We start from the raw sequence: 24,864 nt of genomic DNA, 5'->3' as shown, positions 1-24,864 counted from the left end.
TCTGTAAAGTGGGTGATAATAATAGAATTTACCCCATAGGGTGCTGTGGGGATGAAATGAATTAATATAAAGTGTTTAGAATGGTGCCAGGCACATGGTAAACTCTATATATGTATTTTTTAAGTAGGGTTTTGGGTGACAGTTCTTTTACTTTTGTATTCTTAATAAAGTGCTAGGCAGAGAACAAGGTCCCTAATAAAGGCTTATTGCAGAATAAACTGATTAGCTGGGGAAGACCACAGGAAATATTAAATATGAATTATTTTATATAGAGGAGTCATTCTTATTTCAGTTCCAAGAAACTACGATCCTACCTTACATCCTTTTGAGGTTCCACGAGAATATGTAAGAGCTTTAAATGCTACCAAACTGGAACGAGTATTTGCAAAACCATTCCTTGCTTCCCTGGATGGTCACCGAGATGGAGTCAATTGCTTGGCAAAACATCCAAAGAGCCTGGCTACTGTCCTTTCTGGGGCCTGTGATGGAGAGGCAAGTGTCACTCTAAATGTTGATATTTTAAAGTAGAAATTGGTATATTACAGATGTTTTTCCTTTAGTTTTTAGTTACTGTGGGTTTTACTTTGATTTCAGTCTCTCTCTATCCTGTTTTCCTTTAATCCTCAAGACTAAATTCTATTTGAAGTAGTAACTTCAGTAGTTCTTGACTAAACCTAAGAAATTATAAATGTAGTAGACTTGAGGCTCAATTTGATAGTAAATAAAATAGTAAATCGTGTATATAATAGAGGTATATAAGTGTGAGCTTTTTGTCACAGAGGGTGTTATTAACAATAATTTCCCACTCTGTTGATTTTGAAAAAAAAGCTTTGAAAGCTAGACTCAACAGAGTATTTGACAGATTGAATTTTCTGCTTGATACACTTATCCATATGCATTGCATTGTTTTAATCCAAAGGATTTTGTTTTTAGCTGTATAGAAGAGTGATTCATAGCCTTTTCAGTGATGAATTTATTTTTCTTGGAATGTAGTACTCTTGTGTCTGAACATTTTATATTTATAATTCCCTGAAATTTCCTGGTATGCTTTATCATAGGTTAGAATTTGGAACTTGACTAAACGAAAATGTATCCGTACAATACAAGCACATGAAGGTTTTGTACGAGGAATATGTACTCGCTTTTGTGGGACTTCTTTTTTTACTGTAAGTATGATGCTATTAAGTCATTAAAACTTTTCAACCTGTATAAGACTGATTATCTTTGGAGTTCATTTATGTGTTCCAAGGTTCTTTTGGAGCTTCACAATGCAAAGTAATTTATTAAAACTTTGAGAAGTCCTAGTTTTCATAATGTAATCCAGCCCTATAATTACATTTTGAATTACTTAGCATATTATTGAACTGGTCTATAGAACACTGAGAAATGATTAATGGGAGGTGAGGCTTGAAAGGTAGTTTGGCTTCTTCTGTAGGGTTTTCAGTGCTAGGATGAGGAATTTATACTTCATTTGGCAGAGAGTAAGGAATCACTGAAGGTTTTTTAAAAGGGGAATGAAAATCTAAGCTGTGCTTTCAGGTGATTAATTTGATAGTGAATGATCAGTTTGGAGATTGTTTGAATAGTTCGGGTAGGCAATAGTAAGATGCTGCACTAGAGAGTGGAAACAGAAGTAGTTGGGTTTAGAAACATTTTGGAGATTTGGCAGGCTTGTTAACTAAATGAGAGGTACCTAGGAAGATGGTGGTTCCTGTTACAGAAATAGAGAAGTCAGGAGTGTCAGCAAGTTCAGAGGAGAGTGGCAGTGGAAAGGATAAATTGTAATGAGTTGGACTGTCATTGGGTTCTTTAAGTGAGGCTGTCTCTCAGACCTTTATAGATACAGGTCTGGAGCTCAGGAGGGAGGTTAGAGCTGAATGTGACATCATCGATACAGAAGTGGTTTTGATTGAAGCCTTGATGTGCTATCATTGGGAGGAGGTAAGAAGGGGAAATGTAGAAATACAGAGATGTCAGGGAAATAGCCTTGGGGAATGTCTGCTTCTAGGAAATAGGAAAACTGGGAGAGCGTATGAATGAGCATAGTGTCCCCAGGAGTAAGGGATAATTAGTTGTGTGAACTAGTATAAAGGATGTTTAGGATGAAGATTGAGAAAAACATTTTAGGAATGTAGACATATAAAACATAGAAAGCTAAAGATTCTGTAATTCTACTCTTTAAATTCTAACACTGTTCCCAGAAGTTGTATATCTTTTTAAATTAATGCAGCAGTTCTTAAATTTTTTTGTTCTCAGGACCCTTTTACACTGTTAGAAATTACTGAGGACTTCAGAGGGCTTTACTTTATGTGGATTATATCTATTGATACTTAGCATGTTAGAAATTTAAACTGAGAAAATTTAAAATATTTATTTGTTAAATTCATTTTAAAAAGAAATCCATTACTTGATAACATAAATATTTTTATGAAATAAGTAAATTTTTAAAAACAAAAAATAGTTTGAAGAATGGGAATTATTTTACATTTTTGCTAATCTTTTTCATGTCTGGCTTAACAGAAGACAGCTGGATTCTCGTGTCTGCTTATCTATTCAATCTGCTACAGTATGTGGTTTGGTTGAAGTGTATGAAGAGACTCTGACCTCACACAGATAAACATAGTTAAAAAAGAAAGGGTGTTTTCATAACCTTTTCAGATAATTGCGAATATTCTTTAATACTACATCAAAACTTGACTGGGTTTACTTTTTAAAGGTTACAACTAACCTAAATCTAAAACTGTATCAATAAACTACATACACTGTTACATTAAAATCCTTTGAACTGTCTTGCACTTTGAATCTACCTTTTACCCCCACATAACTTTGTAACATCATACATTGATCATCTAGAAAACATTGGTTCACTTAAATAAACAGATATTCTGAATATTAACACACTTTATTGTATAATATTAAAAAAAAAAATCACATGTTAATATCGCCACTGACCTTATCAGAAGTCTTTAAGTGTTGGGAAGCTGTCAAACTCATGATGGTGGATACAGGTTTCTTAAAATTTTTATTTTTTACTTGAAAGCTTAAATTTTATCATTGGCAGCAAGTACTGTCAATTGTTTTCCTTGAAGTGACAGGATCACGTCTTCATTTTTGAGAAAATCTCTGACAGGTAGGTACTCAAGTCTAAATTACCTTAGTTTGTTGCCACTGCCTTTATTTGTGCTAAGGTGCCAGCCCTTTTACTTTTTCACTATCTGTGGAAATGTCAACACAGCAAAAAGGCAAATAATGTCTTTAGTAACGTGAAAATAGTTTTGACCTTGTGGACCACTGAAACGGTCCCCAAGTCTTCCAGGGGTCTGCAGATGACAGTTTGAAAACCACTGACTTAATCATTTCTAGAGTTTTGAGTCATGCATAAAAGGGCTTTATCCATTTCAAGATTATAAAATGTCTACTATCTAGTATTTTTAGGTTTTTTATTTCATTTTTTACCTTTAAAATTCTCTGAAATTTTATTTTCATGTAAGACATTAAATGGGGCTCAAACTTTTTAAATGACTAACCTGATACCACAATGCTACATCATTGTAATCTGTTTTCTTTTCTCCCTAATTTGAAATGCTGCCTTTATCACAATATGCTTTTTTTTTTTTTTTTGCCATATTTATGACTCAACTTTGTTCCTTCTCTTGTTCTTTTACTCTGTTGATACTATTTTATTGTTAACTTTATGCACTTTGTCACATGCCTTTACTATAGTGGGGTATAAATGCATTGATAAATGCGATTCTAAAAGAATATGTTACGTGTTATTTCTGTAACTGGAGTTGCTTATAATTTAATGTATGTAGTGGCAAGTATATAATTTATAACTGTTGTTCATCAGCATTATAATCATAATGAAACCAATATTTCCAGACTGGTGATGACAAAACTGTGAAACAGTGGAAAATGGACGGACCGGGCTATGGGGAAGAGGAAGAGCCATTGCATACAGTGTTAGGAAAGGTACAAAATGATTGATCCGTTACCTATTAAAATTCTTCTTTTACTTAAAATTATTTCATAATTATAATTTTCCCCAAAAAAATGTAAATAAGAAATGAGAGAGACTTTAGGCTGCAATAATTCACTTATTTTATGCTATATTTAATGCAACTAAAGTCCTTTGCAGCTAAAGAATTTGAAAGAATTTGCAGCCAAAGCTCTTTGGTGTTCATTATAGTAGGGTTTGACTTCTGTTTTTAGTTAGAGGATACAATGAAACATTTCCAATAGCAAGACCATGGGGGAAATTTATAAGGTCAAAGATCAGAAGAAAAAAAAAGTCTCAGTTTTTGTCTGATTTATATTATCATAGATCTTACACAAAGCCAGAAATTTCTTTCTTGGAAGAATCCATTAGACAATGAAGAAATGGAACACTGTGATGCATTTACATGGCTTACAAATTATTCTGCGAATCAGATAATATGATTTACTTACAGCTTAAGTATAATTCATAATAATTGGTATAACGAGTATAATTCATAATGTTTTACAATGTTATATGTTGATATTAAGCAAACAAAATACTAAAATTAGGTTTAATCTTCAAATGAAATATATGCGTTTAAAAAATCACTTTGTCATTTGAATATATGGTTAGAATACACTAAGCTTCTGCTTTTCGTATTTCCAAAAGTTCTAAGTATTCTAAACAGAGCATTGGGGTGTGAGATATGGGTATGTGATGGAGTTAAATTCACAGATGGTAACAAATTAGTTAGTAATTCCTAAAGCAAAATTGGTTTCATTCTTGTAAAATGCTTTTTCTCAAGAAGTTCCAAAAGCATTTTGAAATATTTAATCTTATCCCTGTCTCTGCAGTATTGAGGACTAATTTTTATTGTAGAATAGTTTTTAGGACTTGCCTTCACGAATAGAAAATAATTAGAAATCTGCAGATGGCGCTAACAGTTCTTAGAAGCTTGAAGTGTCAGCTAAATATTTCCCTTTCATTTACTTTGCAAACTTTTTTTCATATAGTACAAAGGTAAACTTTAATCTGGTCCCTAACAGATGAATCACACATTTCAAGTGAATAATACCAAATTTAGGAGATTTTTTTGCGTTTAACAATATTAGCATCCATTCCCCCAATTGTTTCCTTTCCCCAGATTCTAATCCAATTGTTGGTATCTGTGTTTCCATCCTGGGAACTGTACTTTATGTTTTAAATGTGGAACTAAGTTTTTTAGACGTTATTTTGCATTTCATTAGTTGCTTCCACAATTCTTCAGTACCCAATATTTAAATCACTTCAATGAAAGTGATTTAAAGGATTTGAAGGAGCCCTGGTGGCGCAGTGGTTAAGCGCTTGGCTGCTAACCGAAAGGTCAGCTGTTTGAACCCACCAGCCCTTCCGCAGGAGAAGGATATGGCAATCTGCTTCTGTAAAGATTTACAGCCTTGGAAACCCTATGAGGCAGTTCTACTCTGTCTTATAGGGTCGCTATGCGTCGGAATGGACTTGACAGCAGTGAGGTTTGGTTTTTGTTTTTCTTTCAATGAAATATATTGAAACTTAATTAAATATATCCCATATTAACTTTTTTTTTTTTAATTCTCAGAATATGCTTATACTACTGTTTTCCCCTTTAAGTAAAGGCTTCAAAGAAATTATTTGGTAAACGGATTTTCTCAAAAAAAAAAAAAAAAAGATTGTTTATCAATAATTGAAAATGTTATTTTGCAGATTTGCAGTAGTAACAGACAAACTCATCTATAATAATCTCTTTGCTTTTAAAGACAGTGTATACTGGAATTGATCATCACTGGAAAGAAGCTGTTTTTGCTACATGTGGACAGCAAGTGGACATTTGGGATGAACAAAGAACCAGTCCTATATGTTCAATGACCTGGGGATTTGACAGTATAAGTAGTGTTAAATTTAACCCAATTGAGGTACTCTTCCTTTTTAAAATATGTTCTTCTTATTGTTTCCTTGTTACTGGTTGATAATTTCAGCTCTGTTTAGGAAACTTGAGTACTCGATGCCAGAATCTTCAGAATTTTATTGGCGTTCTGGCATTTGGTTAGTTTCCAGATCGTAGCTAGCTTATGATACCTTAGGTCACATATTAACATGTTTGCCCACCATTTAGTCGCTGATATCCATATAAAGCCTCATTGGAGGAGGGGTGTGTACATTGGCTCATGGGGATAGAATCCAAGCCAGTACTGTATTGTTTTGCCTTTAGTTTTACTCATGCCTTCAACACTCATGTTCCACAGATTATAATTTTTCTTAATGCTATTGGAAGTCAGAAGGAGCACTGAGCATTGATTTCTCTAATTATTTGTAAGTGATAAGGCCACCAGTGCTTCATAATAATATGCACGATTATTTTTTACTGCATGATAATTAGATACAGTTATATTTTTTTGCTCAGAAGCCTAAATTGTGATTCCTAATTTCTCCTACGCCTAAGGCAAGAGTTGGAGATAGGCCACTATTTACTATCTATTCAGTTCCGACTTTAGAAGAGGAGGCTGCCCTGAAGGCTAAGCTAGCCTTTAAATTCCAGAGCTTTTCCTTGACTTTTTCTTCATAGAAAACAATAGGTGAACTCGTTGACCAGCAAGCTCAGTAGAGACACCTTTTCCAGGCAGTACAAAATCAGCTTATACATGCAGTGATGTTTCTATTCTGAGAATGGTGCTTTATGTGTTAAATGTGGAACTAAGTTCTTTAGAAATTGCATATATAAGCTGCTTCTAGGATTTATTAGAAGACTATCATGTTAGGTGGTACCTCCCTATAAGAGGGTATAAAGAGAAAATCCTGATACGTAAGTTTTACACTCTCAGAAGCCAAAGAAAGGTTAAGTCAAAGTAGCAGGGTATAAGAATTGTCTGTACGATGTATTGGAACATAAGGTGCTTCATTGTAATGTGAGCTTGGATTGGAGGTGTTGCTGAGAAATCAGAAGACATCCCGCTACTCCGAGTACGTACCTACATACAGTCCTTGGAGAGGCTTCAGGTCTAGAGCAGAGGCTGACAGACTGTGGTTCGTGAGCCAGATCTGGCTTGCTGCCTGTTCTTTACTGGAACACAGCCTGTTTGTTTACATATTGTCTGTAGCTATTTTTGTGTTACAGTGGCAGAGTTAAGTAAAGGAGATAGAGAGACCAGATGGCCCACAAAACCCAAAATACTTACTGTCTGGCCCTTTGCGGAAGTTTACTAATTTCTGGTCTGGAGTATCCATTTCTGTTATATCTTCCTCACTCTGTCTCCCTTCCCTGTGTTTCTTCTGGTTGTAGGAGTGAGGTATTGGTGTGAAGGGGCAAGTCAGCTTTGCAGAGCAGGGCCAAGGTGATACCGAGCAGGGGAAGGCTACGAACACAGACGATTTGTAGGAGCCATTTATGTCCTACGTGGTGCGGAGCAAAGCTGAAATTGTATTTTTTAAAAGTGTGACCCAAATTCAAGGTGATGGTGTTATTATTTAAAAAAAAAAAAAAACCCAGAAGAAAGAGACAAGTATTGGTTCCTACTTCTCTAAGGGACAAAGGAGCCCTGGTGCAGTGGTTAAAGCACTTAGCTGCTAGCCAGAAGATTGGTGGTTTGAACCCAGCAGCCACTCCACAGGCGAAAGATGTGGCAGTCTGGTTCTGTAAAGATTTAAGTTTGGAAACCCTGTGGGGCAGTTTCACTCTGTTCCATAAGGTTGCTGTGAGTCAGAATCAACTCGACAGCAGTGGGATTTTGGTTCTCTAAGGGACATAAAAGATCTTTTGCTTCTCTGTTTTGGTGAGTAGTTGTGTCAGAAGAGCTGATGTCCAATTCTAAAATTATAATTTATTAGTGATTACCTAGTGACCATGTTGTTCAGACTTGGCAGTATAACAACCTATTTGTACAGCTGTGTTTTTTTATTAACCGTATGAACTGACTTAGATGAAAACAAATGGTGTGCATGTCTCTTATCGTATGTCAAACATGACGAAAAGGGCATGTTCCTGTGAATAAACAGTATATTTGTGTCTTCTAATCATTAATAATTAATTTTCTGTTAAAATATTGAGGCCTAGAATACTGGGAAGCCAAAAGTTAATGCTGAGCATCGCCACGTTTTACAGCGTGAAAATCAGCTTTTAGTCTAGGTAGAATTTTTTTGCTTTGCTTAGATCCGAGTCTTTGTTTTTAGAAATGGAACCTGGTCAGACTATGAGGTGACATAATGTGAAGCCAAGAGGAGCCACTAACTAGAGGAAAGTCTCAGGGAGTGACTGAAAAAGGCAGGTTTGGGATAGGACTGAGGGGAGGTCATGATATAGCATTAACTTTATGATGCTTTATTTAAACTGTGTACGAACATGTACCATAGTAGGAGTTAGCTGCCCATATCACTGTCTTGCAGATAACTCTCTTTGTTCCTCCTACACTTGCATTAGGAGGTAATAGTAGGCAGAAGCAAGAGTTGTGAGGGTAGGAGCTGTGAGTGAGGAGCAATGGCGCTACAGAGGGTGGGGTTCGGGCTTCACTGGCAGGTAGAGGGCTTATTTCCACATAATACCCACCAAGGTTGTCTAAGTGTCTTGTACATTTATAACTGACATACAAATAAATATCTGAAACATTTTGGAGTGACTGGACAAAGGGCAGGTCTAATTTATTACAGACAGTTAACATGAGGAACTGACTATTGTAATTAAAGCAGTAAATTTATGTAATTAGGAAATATTGTCATAAAATAAACTTTTAAATGAGACTACCTAATGGTGCCCAGGTTGCAGTAAAATTGGCATACTCCCACATGGTGGTGTATATTGGTACAACTCTGTAGAAAACAATTAGCCTTAAGTATCAAAAGCCATAAAAATGTCTTGATTGAACAATGCCACTCCTGAAATTTTATCCTAAGAAAATAATTCACATGAAGAAGAGCTAAATGTATGAAAATGTTTATTGAAGTGTTATTTATAATAGTGAAAAACAGAAAACAAGTAAAATATGTTCTTTTATAACTTAGAACATAGTATTATCTGTACACTATCATCACAGGCATCTAAGATTCAAGAATGGGAATTTAACAATGAAAATACTTACGGTTCTGAGGTTATGGGTGATTTATTACTCCTCCTTAAAGTGGACTTTAATGTTATAACTTTGTGTTTTAACATAAACATGAAGAGGAATTAAATTGTTCACTGAATGGGAAGGGTTTGTTGCCAAGCTTGGCCTTTAACTAGTGATTGTTACATTTATTTTTAGACATTTCTCTTGGGAAGTTGTGCTTCTGACAGGAATATAGTACTATATGATATGAGGCAAGCTACCCCTCTGAAAAAGGTAAGTTTCAGTTTTGTTTTCTGCTTCATATAGTTGTTAATGCATTCATCTATAAATCAGAGTGACTGAAAATATGGAGCAGATGGTTTTTCAGAATTAAATTTTTTTTTCAGAGATGGTCTTATGAACCCACAGTGATGACAGTGGCATTCTGTCAGCCTCCATTGCTTTCTAAAGGCTCTTAAATTTCTACTAGATACTGTGTCCTTGTCTTCTTTGTGTCTTCGGTAGTAAATATTAGTCATCTAGTTTAGTACTAATTGAATTGAAAGTTTTTAAATTAAAAGTATTTCCTCACATTAGCTAGCGGTATAGTAATACTTCAGGCCCCATGATTATCATATGACACGTACTGTATTTTATTCCAGAAAGTTTTATAACTAATTCAGATAATCAGTTTTATTTGTTTAGTTACATGCTGATGGATACTAGTTTGACATTTCGTTTAGACAAGTGCTATCCTGTTCAAGGTGACAGACTTCCCAACAGTTGTTAGGTTGTTCCAGGACTTAGGTCTGTCAAAGGTAATACAACTTGAAGCTGACTCAAGAGGAAGGAAAATACTGTCAGTAAAGAGAGGAGTGCCATTATAAGTAAAAGTGCATGAAGTCCTGATTTCAGGTACTAGAATTGTGAGGGCACAGGGAGGGCTAGACATCATTTGTGTGCCATGAGCCCATTTTCGTAGTTCTCATGTAAAATAAGAGCTTTTAATACTTGTTTTTCTTGTTCCTAAATCATTTTCATAAAATGTATTATTTTAGAAATATTAGAAGTAGGCTATACTCATTGAAGTTTGAGACTGATAAATCAGTTAAGAGCTCAGGCTGCTAACCAAGAGGTTGGCAGTTCACACCCACCAGCAGCTGTTTGGAAACCCTATGGGGCAGTACTACGTTGTCCTACCGGGTTGCTATGAGTCAGAGTAGACTTGACAGCAGCAAGTTTTTTTTTCCCCCAAAAAAATACTGCTTTAATCATTTCACTCATTCGTGTGATATAGTAAGAATATCGTACATGAGCTTTGGTGTTAGACTTTAAGCAGGTAACATAATCTGTTTCTCTTGTAAAAATGGTGATATTAATAATTAACCTTGCAGCACATTGGTGAGAATAAAACATGATGCAGTCGGTCTTCATTATTCATGGATTTCATATTTGTGGATTTGCCTAGTCACTAAAGTTTACGTATAACGTCCAAATCAATACTCGTTTTCACAGTTGTTTGCAGATATACATAGAACAGTGAAATATTTGAGTCACCCAACACACGTTCTCAGCTAAGATAGAACAAGGTGACTTCTGCCTTCTTGTTTCAGCTTTCATACTGTAAACAAATGTCCTTTTCATAATGTAGTACCATGTTTTTCACATTCTTGTACTTCTTGGGGGGATGATTTTGCTGCTTAAAATGGTCCCTACATGTGCTGAAGTGCTGTCTTAGTGTTCCTAAGCTCAAGAAGACTGTGATGTGCTTCATGGAGAAAACACGTGTGTTAGATAATATTCATTCAAGGTGTCTTTAAACAGAAATGCATAAAACAAACTTACATATTAATCGGTTGATGAAAGTGTTGTGACCAGAGGCTTGCAGGAACCTAACCCTTAATTTCCCCTAAGAGCAATAGTTCAGTGTTTGCTAATCAGTTTCATGGCAACTTTGTAGAACATAGCTACTGCAAGTAATAACAATCGACTGCATTTAAAGCATTTAGCAGAGAGCTGACAAGAAGTACTAGTTTAACAAATAGTAGTTTCTCCCTGCCCCTCCCTGTCTCAGTTTCTAGTGGTGTTCCATTACTTTTAGGTTGAAGAAAACTGTCCCCTAACTTTCAAGACCCTCCAAAATGTGGTCCCAGTTTACAATCCATTTATTCGTTTCAGTTAGTAAGGCAACATTTAATTAGGGTTTGTTACATACAGGCCAGCTTGATATAGAGATTATTAGACATTGCTATTTTCTGTCATTTTCCTGTTCTATCTACTACACTATCAATGTTTCTTTTATCTTTCCCCTATTAAGTGCTGTATCTTAGGAGAAGCTAGACATTTAGAAAACGTGAGAGGGGAATTTTGGAGGCTGCTATTGGCGTGTAGTGGGCAGGTACCTGAGAGACTAAACATCCTACAGTGGACAGCTGCACAAAAACAAAAGATTGTCTTACCCAAAATGCCAGTAGTGCTCCTGTTGAGAAACATGATAATATACTGGTCTTTCACAGGTCAGCTCGAATCATGCTTGCCTTTTGAAACCTTCTCCGCTGTAACCCTAAGCTCACACCATTAATTTTGACCCTAATTTGATAGGTAATCATTTACTGCTTTATTGTTTGTGTTTTAACTTTTCTAATGTATGTCTCATTTTCTGACTAAACTGAGTTATTTGAGATCAAGGGACTATGTAGTAAGCATTTTTACATTTTTCATTATTTACCACTTTGCCTGTGTGTATATTCAGGAAACAATTGTTGATTGATTTTTTTTTTCTTTTCTCCTTTACCAAGGTGAGTGCTATACACATAGTAGATGTTTACTAAACATTTGCTTAAATCAGTGAAAAAAGAAGCAAAGGAAGTAAAGTAGGAAATATATCCATTTTAGAAATAATTAGTTTCATAGTAATGGGTTAGTATGTTTCCTTTCTCAGGTTATTTTAGATATGAGAACAAATACAATCTGTTGGAACCCTATGGAAGCTTTCATTTTTACTGCAGCAAATGAAGATTACAAGTAAGTTTTCCTGTTTTAAAATTTTATTTATTTGTATCAGGAATGGGTCACTTGTGTATGTCTTACTAATGAAATATGTGTCACTGGGTGGCATACTTTCATCTGTACGTTAAAAGCTCATTTGTTTTGTTAAAAATACTATTTCCCAAATTGGAGAAGAGCTTCTTACACAAGTACTCTCAGCTTTCAGAGTACTAAATTTGGTCTGTTGCCTATTTTTGTAAATAAAGTTTTATTGTAATACAGCCATGCTTGTTTATGTATTGAACACGATTGCCTTTGCGCTACAGTGGCAAAGTTGAGTAGTTCCAACAGCAGCCATAAAAAACCTTTGCCTTCAAGTCCATTCTGATTCATAGCAACCCAATAGGACAGAGTAGAACTGTCCCATAGGGTTTCCAAAGAGCAGCTGGTGCATTCAAACTGCTGACCTTTTGCTTAGCAGCTGAGCTCTTAATCACTGTGCCACCAGGGCTCCAACAGTGACCATATGACTCTCAAAGCCAAAAATGTTTACTGTCTGGCCCTTTAGAGAAGAAGTTAGCCGATCCCTGATGTAGACAATATAAATAATGACTGAACCATAAATGTTTTGATGGAAACTGAAAATACCTGCCTCCAAAATTTGTAGTCCATCGGGTATCTGATACTCACGTAGTTACGTTATCAGCTATTACTATTAACTTCAGTTCGACAAAAGGAAAATTATAGTTTAAATGTTTAGTTTAATATTTGCAGATATGTTATTCTGTGGTATCATGTAATGTCAACTTAGCAGCCTTATATTCTTGACCTAAGTGGAATTTTATGATTCCTCATATATAACTTGCTGAAACATTTCACATTGGTTATATTATTCTTCTAGTATCCTTGTAAGTTGGGTAGACAAGAATGTTATCATCTTTTTAAAGATTAGGGTATTGAAGCAGGGTGGATAATCTCGAAGTGAGGGAAAAAGTATCTTACCTTTTTTTATGCAAAGCATTTATTGTAGTACTGTATATATGGTAGATTCTTAATGCATGGTTTTTTGAGAAGGTGAAAGTTTATTGATGGATTGAACTTTAGATCTTCTGTTTTTATGTTCTATTTTCTTTCTATATCATATAGATCTGAAAGAATACATAATAGGAGTATTCCCTCATAGATGGAATTTATTACATGATGTTTCAGTGGTACCAGTTAGGAGTATCTATTATGACTATGGTTCTGTACTAAAAAGAAGTTCAGTTGAACTCTACACCAGACCAAATAAATTGAAGCTGTTTTAGGCTTTATTGACACTTTGAGATTAAATAACATTGTTCCAGTTAAAGGCAATAAAAGAATGTCCTACCAGCCAATCTTACTAACGTTTCTAAAGTATGTTCTAAGGAGCCCTTGTGGCGCAGTGGTTAAGCGCTTGGCTGCTAAGCGAAAGGTCGACTGTTTGAACCCACCAGCCACTCTGCGGGAGACAGATGGAGCAGTCTGCTTCTGTAATGATTGTTGTTGTTAGGTCCTGTCTAGTCAGTTCCAACTCATAGTGACCCTATGTACAGCCGAATGAAGCACTGCTGGTCTTGCACCATCATCACAGTCATTGCTATGTTTGAGCCCATTGTTGCAGCCACTGTGTCATTCCATTTTGTTGAGAGCTTTCCTCTTTTTCGCTGACCTTTACCAAACATGATGTCCTTCTCCAGGGACTGGTACCTCCTGATAACATATCCAAAGTACATGAGACGAAGTCTCGCCATCCTTGCTTCTAAAGAGCATTCTGGCTGTACTTTTTCCAAGATAGATTTGTTCATTTTTCTGGCAGTCCATAGTATATTCAGTATGCTTCACCAACACTATAATTGAAAGGATCAGTTTTTCTCTAGGCTTCCTCATTCATTGTTCAGCTTTCACATGCATATGAGGCAGTTGAAAATCTGCCCCTTATGGGTCGCTATGAGTTGAAATCAACTCCATGGCAACGTTTTGTTTGTTTGTTTGTTTGTTTTTTAAGTATGTTCTAGTTAGCTATTGTAGCAAGTTGTCTTTCTTGCAGAGTATCCCTGGAATTTCTTGTTTCTTGCCTTGGTAAGAATTACATATGACACCTGAAATAAAGAGTATATTCCTTGTAAGAACTGACTGTTAGAGTACCGCATTTACTCTTACTTGAAAGCAACTTGCTGTAGTCTCTTTTTTTTGTGTTTATAAATATTTTCTTCTTTTATTTGCCCTTTAAATATACTAATTATTCTGAACTAGAAACTCAAGTTCAAGTCTAGGTCCAACCAGTAACTACTATAGAAAGTTGGATAAATCATTTAAACTCTCTATGTCATAGTTTCAATATCTGAGATAAGAGGGTTGGAATGAATGATTACTAAAGAATGCTATAACTCAAAACTTCTGTTTGTTTACAAAATTTTCCCCCAAATGGATAGATTTAGTTGGAATTTGAATAAATTATTTTCCTTTTTCCTATGTAGAAATAAAGCAGAATTTAGTAAAAAAACAGAATTTTCTTTTTTTTTTTAAAAAAAAAAAGAACACCTTGGCTGAAAACGATTCCTCCAGACGGGGAATATAAAGCAGTTGTCCGCTCAGAAGTTTAACTTCAGAAATCAGTGTGACCTTGGATGACAATCCTGTAGTGTGTTGGAAGATTAAGAAGGAAAATAATGATTTGTCTTTTGATGAGAATTCCATGGCAATTGGGATATTTTCTCATTAACATCAATGACTTTTTGTACTAATTGTGTTAAAAATTGTTCTTCCTGAGGTGTTGGGTTTTTTAAACATTTTATTTTGAAATAATTTTTGGTTTACTGAAAAGTTGCAAAAATAGTACCTGTAATGTTACTTCCCCTAATGTTAACACTTTATATAACCAGAGTACAATTAGCAAAACCAAGAAATTAACATTGGTACAATACTGTTAACTACAGATTTTATTCTCTCACTAATTTTCCACTAATGTTCTTTTTTGTTCTAGAATCCCACACAGGATTCCATGTTGCGTTTAATTGTCTTATCTCCTTAGTCTGCCCAGTCTGTGACTTCTTCATTGTTTTCCTTGTCTTTCATAACCTTGGTACTTTTGAAGAGGACTCGTCAGTTATTTTGTAGAGTGCCCTTAATTTGGGTTTAACTGATAGTTCCTCATGATTACATTGAGATTATGCGTTTTTGGCAAGAATACCACAGAAGTGATGTGCCCTTCTCAGTGCATCATATCAGGGGATACATTATGTTAGTATGCCTTAATACTAGTGATGTTAACCTTGAACATTGATCAATATGGTGTCTGCCGGATTTCTCTACTGTAAATTTACTATTTTTTCCCTTTGTAATTAATACATATCTTTGGGTAGATACTTTGCAGCTATGTAGATACCCTGTTTCTCCTCAAACTTTCACTCGCTAATCTTACATCTTGAAGTCTTTTGATATTAGGAACGTAGTCACAATAATCCTGTATTACTATTGTCCTTTGTCCATGTTGACTCATCTGGGGCCCTATTCTTCTGGCTGGTGATTAAGAATTTTTAAATCTTGAAAGTCTTCAAATTGTTATTTTACCAATTGTACACAAGTGTAGTTTTCTAATATGGGTACACCCTTTGAAAATCCTTGCTTACTCTTGTATGTCACTGATAGGAGTGTAAATTAGTGCAGCTTTGTTGGGTAGTAATTTGGCAACTTGAATCAAGCCTTAAATAATGCTCATGCCTTTGAACCTAATAATCCTATAAATAATCCTTTTGGGAATCTTTCCAGATTTAATTGAGTCTGTCCTAGTTAATTAAAGATTGTCAACAATTTAAATGTTGGTATTTCATTGAAGCATTGTTTGTAATAGTTATAATAAATGAACAGTTGGAAACTATATCAAAAATAGAGAAATACATTATTTTAATTCATATATAAATATGAAACCATTAAAATCTTTTCAAAGATTATTCAATGATATGTCTAAATGTTCAATAGCATGGTGAAAAAGGTTAGAAATAATTACACTACACTAAGTTCCTCTGTGTGGTGGAATTAAAGATAATTTTTGTATTCTTTGCACTCGTAAAATTTCCACATTTTCTACAATGAGATTTATAAGGAAGAAAGTTGTGTGTGTGTGTGTAACCTTAAAGAATAATCAAAACTTGATATTTTTCCCTGTTCTTCATCTACCCTTTTAAAGAATTGAGCTGTTATATGGATATACGTTATTTAGCTAATGGGTCTTTATTTTCACTAGTGTCTCTTATTACTGCATATCTTATTCCTAGAAATTTGTATCAAATGTTTAAAAAATTCGTTTACAGCTTATATACTTTCGACATGCGTGCACTTGACACTCCTGTGATGGTACATATGGATCATGTATCTGCAGTGCTTGATGTGGATTACTCTCCCACTGGGAAAGAGTTTGTGTCTGCTAGTTTTGATAAATCTATTCGCATCTTTCCTGTGGACAAAAGTCGAAGCAGGTACGTGACTACCAATAAACTCTTTATTTTGCTTTGATTTTTCTTTTTCTTGATCATCGTTGGAGCACTGGTGGCACAGTGGTTAAGGTGTTCTGCTGCTAAGCGAGAGGTCAGCGGGTCAAATCTACAGCGGCTCCACTGGAGAAAGACGTAACAGTCTGCTTCCTACAGATTTATGCCTCAGAAACCCTATGGGGCAGTTCTACCCTCTCCTGTAGGGTTGCTATGAGTTGGAATCAACTCGACGGCAGTGGATTTGATCATCATTTATATTTTCTGAGAGATTGACTGGTTTTGTGTATATGATGTACTCATTCCCAGGTATGATCACTTGGAGTACTGATACCACTGGATCATCAATGGGCAAGTGCCAGCCTACCATGCAATTTCTTTCATTGAACAAAATATTATGTAATTTTCCTCCTTAAAATTTGCACTGGTAGCACCTCACTTGTCTCACACTAGTTCCAGCCCTGTGTTCTAGTACCAAAAGATCTTTCCAACAGTGCCTTCTTCTGAGAGTCAGGCAACTCATCCATCTTTTTGGTGATAACCAATATGCTTATCTCATTCTTTGGTGGTTTTCCAGTCTAATTTGAGGAAGCCATATTGATTCCTAAACCTTCTTGTACCATCATTGATTGCCAGCGAACAGTTGTCATCATCACTTTTTATCACATTACTGAGGTGTTTGCCTTTGCTTAAATCAAAAGCATCCAGACTGGAGTGCTCTGATGACTTTGGTCTTCATTATATCATCTCTAATATAGAGCTCCTGGTGTTGGATAGCTTTGGTTCCTCATAGCTGTTGGCTTCCTTTGCAACTAGATATTCTCCAAGCTGTAATGAATGGTTTGTTTGGACAATTCAGTCAGACCCAAGGCAAGACCAATTTGTTTGACTCATCTCACATTTATGGAAGATGTTGAGAATCGAGAATATGGCCTTTCATCATTTTTTTCTCACCAAAAACCTCCCAAGGTAGTAGGGCAGTATTTTCTGCATGATACCATATACAGACACAAAGAATGGGAAAAGAACAAAGAAAGAGTAAGAGAAATGGGGATGTATAGGCATCTGTGAGTAGCCCTGGTGATGTAGTGGGTAAGCGCTCAGCTGCTAACCGAAAGGTCACTGATTTGAAGCAACCAGCCACCCCATGGGAGAAAGATGTGGCAGTCTCTTCCATAATGATTTCAGCCTTGAAAACCCTATGGGGCGGTTCTACTCGGTGCTGTAGGGTAGCTTTGTGTCGGAATCGACTCAATGGCAACGGGTTTGGTTTGGGTTTTGGTATAGGCATCTATGATCCCAAGGGCCTGGCAGCTGAGTTCAGACTGAATTATTCCACAGTCAGTGTAGACAACTAAATGCAAGTCTAGGTAGCAATCTCAAGTTATTCCAAAATTGTATGAAGTAAGGAGTCCTTAACACCCCAGTACCAGCGAATTGTCTCCTGGTGTCATTTGCAGGTTTTATCATCACGAATGTGTTATATCCTGTTAGGTTTAGATATGAGTAGTATTCCCTCTGACCTTTGCCTTCACCTGCTTGAAAGCTAGTTCTAGTTCATTTCTGTAGTCAACTGTAGTTTCCTGCCATGGCAAGTGTCAAGTAATTCATGCTTAGGCAGTGCTTCCAGATAATCAGTATTTTAAAAATACTTGCCTTTGAAAGACGTTAAAAAAGTTAAAAAGTTTAATTTTAAAGTAAATTTTGAGTAGATTTTTAAAAATACTACAGTTAAATACTTGAAAGTAGTCTTCTATCACCCAGTGAACTAAGCAAACAAGTAAATCAGTAACATTTGTGTGGAGTAATTAGTTTATTTTGACTATATATATGAAAATTTTAAGTTTTTAAAATGATTTATCTTCTAATACATACTATAACTTTTAGTGAGCATTTAGACCTCCTGTATGTGCAAGCATAAACATATTTAGAGGTTAAAAACGCTGCACAGTTTACCATTAAGGAGGATTCTAAGTTGCCTAAGTGACTAACCATTGAATTTGACTAGCTTAATGCTTGTGAACAGGTTATTTGTAATGATTGTCGAAGCCTGACTGAATTTCCTAACATGTAAACTCATTATGTTGCTTTGGATAAAAGGACCTCTTAAACAGGTAGAGACAGTAAGACATGAGTCTTGTAAAAGCAGAACATTGGGGAGGAGAGGAAAAAGCAATCTCTCATCTAGTTTTCATTTTAATAGGGTGTTTTTTCTAACCATTCCCCCTTTTTAAAAGTATATTTCTTGTGGTTTATCTACATATTTATGTATTCATGAGCTCAAAATATTTAGAAACAGCATAAAAGACTAGCTTTGTGAGTGTACGTTTAGTAGCTTTTAGCAATTCTATTTACAGATACAAGTATTTTGATTTGGTCATCATGTATGTTTTCTTTTTACTGTGCATAGCTTATTGAGCTTGTTTATTTTCTCTTGTGGGTCTGCATTTTGAATCATTTAATCTAGATATGGAAATTTTATTTCTCCAGACTTCTCATCTTTTTACTTTTTCTGACCTTGTCACTTATTTGCTTTTTAATGCTCTTCTTAACACTTCCCAATATAGTATCTTCTGTGAATTCACTTAGCATGTTTCACAACCTTTCCAAATAGGTATGCTATTTGACATTACCGTTTATTAAATGATTCTTAACTCACCAGATAGTTCTGTAGCCCTCCCCTTCTTTTCACACATGTAAATCATCACCTTTCACTTCAATTAATTAAGCTTTTTAAACAACTTGACCAAAATAGAAATCATACATTAGGATCAACAAATCCGGATGTGGTCTTTGAAGGCCATTGAATTTATTTTATTTTCCAGTAAAATGAAAGTATGGTTGCTAACCTGAATTGATTTTGAGAGTGCTTAATAGGAACAAGCCATTTCTTATTGCAAAGTTATTTTGTTACTTATTGCTTTGTTGTTGTTGGGTGCTATGGAGTTGATTTTTGACTCATAGTGATTCCATGTGATAGAGTAGAACTGCCCCATGGGGTTTTCTAGGCTGTAATCTTTATGGAAACAGATCGCCAGGTCTTTCTCCCTCAGAGCTGCAGCGTGGGTTTGAACTGCCACCCTTTCAGTTAGCAGCCAAGTGCTTAACCACTGCACCACCAGGTTCTCATTATATTTTACTTGCGTTATATGTCTTCAGTTATTTTGTGAACATTTTTCCATTTGATTTTGCTTGGTTTGTATTTATTTATCTCATAGAACTATAAGTTCTCTGAGGGAGGAATTTTTCTTGTTGTTCCCCAGCACTTAGTATAGAGTATTGTTAGTTGGGCTTGATAAAGATACATTAAAATGAATATGAATTTCCCTGTTATACTCCCTCAGAACTCAGGTGGTATCCTGATCATTGACAAGCGGTGGTTAGTTGTAGAAAATCAGTACCAAAATTAAGGGTTTTAACTTAATGCCTCTTCAATAGGGAAGTATATCACACAAAGCGAATGCAACATGTTATCTGTGTAAAATGGACTTCTGACAGCAAGTACATTATGTGTGGATCTGATGAAATGAACATTCGTTTGTGGAAAGCTAATGCTTCTGAAAAATTGGGTGTGGTAAGAGACCTCATCTTTCATTGTTACAAAGCTGCTTTTCAGTTTTATTGGTTATCGTTATTTTGTGAAGAGAATTTATTTGAAGTACTTTAGATATTTTGATCAGATGGACATAACTGTGATAAATAAGTTAGCAATGAAACAGACAAGGCTGTATTGAGTTGTTTTTTTTTTTTTCGCATGTCAAAGGCACTTACAGAGTGCCTTTGTTAATTCAGATGTTTGATAATATTTGAGCTTTCTTGATTGTGCTTTTCTTGAGGTAGGGAGAGAAGATGTAGGGACTAGAAGCTTCAGAACTTAGAAGAGTCTATATTTCTTCTGTTAGATGAATAGTAATCACACAGATCAAAGGCTGCAAGTCCCTGTGAGGCCTTTTAATATCAGACGCAGTGAAACACTTAACTAAAAAAAAAAATTCAGAAAGCTTCTCACTTCAAAAAGATTCAATGAAAATATAACACGTATTATCATTGGTTAGCTACCTCTGGCGATGGGGCTTATGGTTGATTTTTGTTTCGTTCTTGATGTTTTTCTAAATGTCCCATGTTTTCTAGACGAAACATACAGAGCCTTTATATCAGAAAAAAATAATTATATTTAAGAAAGAAAGGTTAAGCGTGAGTTATTTCCTGCTTAGCCCCAGTAGGAAAATCAGGATATAATAAACCGTATTTAGAGACAGTTCTATTTTAGTTCAATGATCGGTAGATACTGCAGTATGCAGGTTTGAATTCATTGTTAAATATTTCTCTAAATCATATCTTTCTTATTATTTGTCAAACAAAGGCCAGGTATTATGGAAATGATCTCTTTTTCTTTTCTGTTTGGGTCATTATTTTTATAGAAAAAAAAATTGAGTCAGTCATTTAGGTGCTTGATCTATGTTATTTATGCCTAAGGAAAGTCTAACTCACTGACCACATAGTGACCGCATAGTTCTATTCCCTTGGCACTGCTGTTTTTCACTTGGTGGCATCTATCTGAATTGTTGGCATGGTGTCTAAGAGGAAGTTCAGTACTTGCAGAGCTGTTATTGCTAACATAAGCTTGTTAAGGCAGAATTGCGTTGGCAATTTGAGTTGCATGTTATAAAGGTTTAGTTTTTTTTCTTTTTTTCCGTTTGGGAAAGGATGCTCCCTTGCTTTGTTACACTAAAGTAAAACAAAGAACACACCATTCATTAAAATACCAAAATGCATTTTTTCAGCTTACATCACGAGAAAAAGCAGCCAAGGATTATAATCAGAAATTGAAGGAGAAATTTCAGCATCATCCTCAGATAAAACGTATATCTCGTCACCGACATCTACCAAAATCTATCTACAGCCAGATTCAGGAGCAGCGCATCATGAAAGAAGCTCGTCGACGAAAGTATGTTTTGGGGCATTTGACTCTGTTTCATTTGTTGTTGTTGGTTGCCGTGGAACCAGCTACAACTTATGGTAGCCCCATGTATGTAGAACTGTTCTGTAGGGTTTTCAAGGCTGTGACCTTTTGGAAGCAGATTGCCAGGACTGTCTTCTTAGACGCCTCTGGGTGCGTTCAAATCGCCAGCCTTTTGGCTGGTAGTCAGCCACTTAACCATTTGCGCCACCCAGGGGCTGCTTTCTGTGTCAGTACCCTTTTCTAACTTCCTTTTATCTCACCAAAAACAAACCAGAAACTGCCTTTTAAGGGAGTAGTTTATGTGAGTTGTACGTTAGAGATGTTTCTGAAGATGTCTCTGGGCTTTTTTTCTTTTCCTTTTCCTGATAAAGAGGAAAGCAGTGATCATCTGAGAGTGTGAAAATGTGCATTACTCATTCTTGAGAATATGTTTAAAGGATAAACAATGAAAATGAATTATGTCAAAATAAGAACATACTTCTTTACTGTAACACTATTGTAAATAGGTAATGTTTAAAATGTATTTCTAATATAGCTGGAATTAAGAGGTGTATTTTCCAAGTTAAAGAATGCAAAGAACCTTTATATAGAATTCTTAAATAAGAGTTTTTCTAATATGCTTTATCATAACGTTTGATATTTAACATCTTGTATCTAAAGCAGAGCTTCCTCCACATCCCACTGTTTTCCCTGTGGAATATTCTTCTCTTTGGAATCTGTGAATTCATACAAAGTATATAGAAATTCTAAGAGAGCTTATGTTTTTTAAAAATTAAATTATACAAGTGACTTTTCGTTGTTAAAACTTTAATTTTTTTTAATCATACTTTAGGTGAACGTTTACAGAACAAATAGTTTCTCATTGGACAGTACACATATTGTTTTATGACATTGGTTTACAAGTGACTTTTTTGTCGGCTTTGAGGTAGCTGTTGGGTTCAAGTCATTTTAAAATATTTTAATGACTGTAGCAGGTTTTAAAATTTAGTAAAGGACACTGAACACTGATATATAATGGGATAGAAGCAATTATAATAAAAGTTAATTTTTACCTACTTTTTACCTATTCTCATTATGAAAAGTCTTTTTCAGTAAGTGGTTTTCCAGGGAAGGAAAATGCTTTACTATTTTTCTGAGAAAGTTCTCTTTGGTTAAGATGATTTCTTATGAACTTGCTTATATTTTGTTTCTTTCTAGGGAAGTGAATCGCCGTAAACATAGCAAGCCTGGATCTGTACCAATTGTATCAGAGAAGAAGAAACACATAGTGGCAGTTGTGAAATAATGTTCGGTACTCCTGCCAATCTTGATATATAATTATCTGTTATATTTTGATTTGTGAACTCTACAGATACAAGTACTCACTCCAGTTCAATAACAAACATTTATTTGTTGTAGAGCTGTATTAGTGCTCATTTTAGCTACCTTGGAAAATTATCCTTAAAGGTGGTCCAGTTGCTAAGACTATCCAGCATTTTATCCGTGATCTGCTTTCGTATTTCATTGAAGAGTACAGTATTCTCAAGGTAACTTAATTTTTACAGTTAGAAATTACAGTTAAACTTTCTGTAATCTGTTATGGTCGACACTATGTGTTCAGATTTACATGTAAGACCAAACATCTCTTTGTTATCCCTAATATTAGGCTGGGTAATGTTTGCAATGATTCTTTCTTTGATTCCACATTAGAAGAACTAAGTCAATACTTTTTCAACTGAGTTTATTTTCTGTGCTTTATGTATATTTGGGCTTTTTGAGACTTTAAAGGTGATATGATTAGCCTGCATTTATGTAACTTTTATAAATAATATTAATTGTAATTCGTGGTCAAGTCAAGATAATAAAACATCCTTTTTTCTCAGTATTGAAACTTTGACCCATTTCTGGTAAAAAAATTCTCTTCAATCTCACTAAATCCTAAATAGTTCTATATGACATAGGTTGTTTTCTTGTTTGTTTATCATAAGGTTAGGCGTCTCTGGGTGGTGCAAATGGTTAAGTACTCAACTACTAACCGAAAGGTAGATGGTTTGAACCTACTCAGGCGTGCCTCAGAAGAAAGGCCTGGCGATCTTCCAAAAGGTCACAGACTTGAAAACCCTGTGGAGTGCAGTTCTTCTCTGATACAAACTGGGTCGCCATGAGTCAGAATTGACAGCAACTGACAACAACATCATAAGATTGGCAAAACTTTATTATACAATATGCAAACCCAAACTGTAGGAAATTTTAAGTAAAGAAATGATTAAAAGAACTCCAAAGAGAGACTATATGCTGTTTAGGGATACACGTATTTGTTGTAAAAATATAAAGAAATGCACAGGAAGAACAAAGACCAAAATCTGAGAGTGGGAGGAGGATACAGTCAGGGTGGAGCACACAGGAAACTTCAGCTTCATTGGTAAGGTTTCATTTCTGAAGCTGTGTGTCCATTCCATTATTTTTTATACTTTCTTGGATGTCTTGAATATTTCATCATATTTCTCTTAAAACAGGAGAGATAATAGGAACCTTGTATGAGATCTACTATCTGTCTTTTAATCGTAATGATCTATTATAGGCATCAAATTGCTTGATTTTTAAGGTGAACCAAGTTCTCTTGTGCACCTGTATTTCAGTAAATTTGGGTGTGGTCTCAAAGAAAACATGCAAATATTAATCTATGAGTTACTGGGTCATTTTGGGTCCTTCACAAAGCAGACACCTAGACAGGATTAGACATGGCGAGAGATTTATTGGAGGGAAAAGATTAAAGGGGAGGGAGCAGTAGTAGACAGGGAGAGCGTAAGATCGTACTGCAGGCAGGACACCTGTAACAAAAGAGGAGGAAGGAAGGTGGATTGCAGTGCAGTTCTAAGAAAGTGTCAGCCAAGCCCATGGGGAGTTCTCAAGCCAAAGTTGCCTGTTAGAGAAGTCCCACGTCCCATAGTGATGGGCCAGCGCTAGTTCTTTCTCCGTGCTCAGTTGTTGGCTGGGAGCAGCCTGAGAAAGTAGCCTTGGTGGGAACATGGTGGTGGATCTGGAGGGGCGGCAACTGGGGCACTCAGTCAGCTATGCTGCCCACTGCTAGTTCTCTTGAAGGAGATGGGAGTAGCATGTTCCCGTGGCTGCCACACTACCACTTTCATACTCATTATCACTTAGGCTTTAATATCTATTTGTATTTTGAAGAGGAAATCTCAGATGGTTTAATAGGTGCACAAGAAGTTTTTCCTTATCCTGAACTTAATGTAAGTGAAAGTGCATTTCATTTGTGAAGTGCTATTCAGATATTGGTCATAACTGATATTGAATTAGAAGTGAACATGAGAGACAAACGAGCCAAAGTCAGCACTTAGCACATAGTGGATGCTCAATAAATGTCTGTTGACATGAAATAAAACCTAGACT

General features: G+C 35.5%; 1 protein-coding gene across 1 annotated transcript in view; it reads left to right on the top strand.

The window, feature by feature from the left end:
• The window catches only part of DCAF13 (DDB1 and CUL4 associated factor 13), a 29,177-nt gene extending 6,418 nt beyond the window's left edge, over positions 1 to 22,759 (top strand). Inside the window, exons 2-11 of the mRNA XM_004370709.2 lie at positions 293 to 492; positions 1,059 to 1,166; positions 3,883 to 3,972; positions 5,755 to 5,910; positions 9,229 to 9,306; positions 11,954 to 12,036; positions 16,335 to 16,499; positions 19,950 to 20,085; positions 21,296 to 21,459; positions 22,672 to 22,759. Coding sequence (XP_004370766.1) covers positions 293 to 492; positions 1,059 to 1,166; positions 3,883 to 3,972; positions 5,755 to 5,910; positions 9,229 to 9,306; positions 11,954 to 12,036; positions 16,335 to 16,499; positions 19,950 to 20,085; positions 21,296 to 21,459; positions 22,672 to 22,759 — 1,268 coding nt within the window. The remainder of the gene's footprint in view (positions 1 to 292; positions 493 to 1,058; positions 1,167 to 3,882; positions 3,973 to 5,754; positions 5,911 to 9,228; positions 9,307 to 11,953; positions 12,037 to 16,334; positions 16,500 to 19,949; positions 20,086 to 21,295; positions 21,460 to 22,671) is intronic.
• The last annotated feature ends 2,105 nt before the right edge of the window (positions 22,760 to 24,864 follow it).

This window comes from Trichechus manatus, unplaced genomic scaffold, assembly GCF_000243295.1.
Source record: "Trichechus manatus latirostris isolate Lorelei unplaced genomic scaffold, TriManLat1.0 scaffold00009, whole genome shotgun sequence".
Taxonomy (NCBI): domain Eukaryota; kingdom Metazoa; phylum Chordata; class Mammalia; order Sirenia; family Trichechidae; genus Trichechus; species Trichechus manatus.
This window is presented reverse-complemented; position numbering and strand designations above follow the sequence as displayed.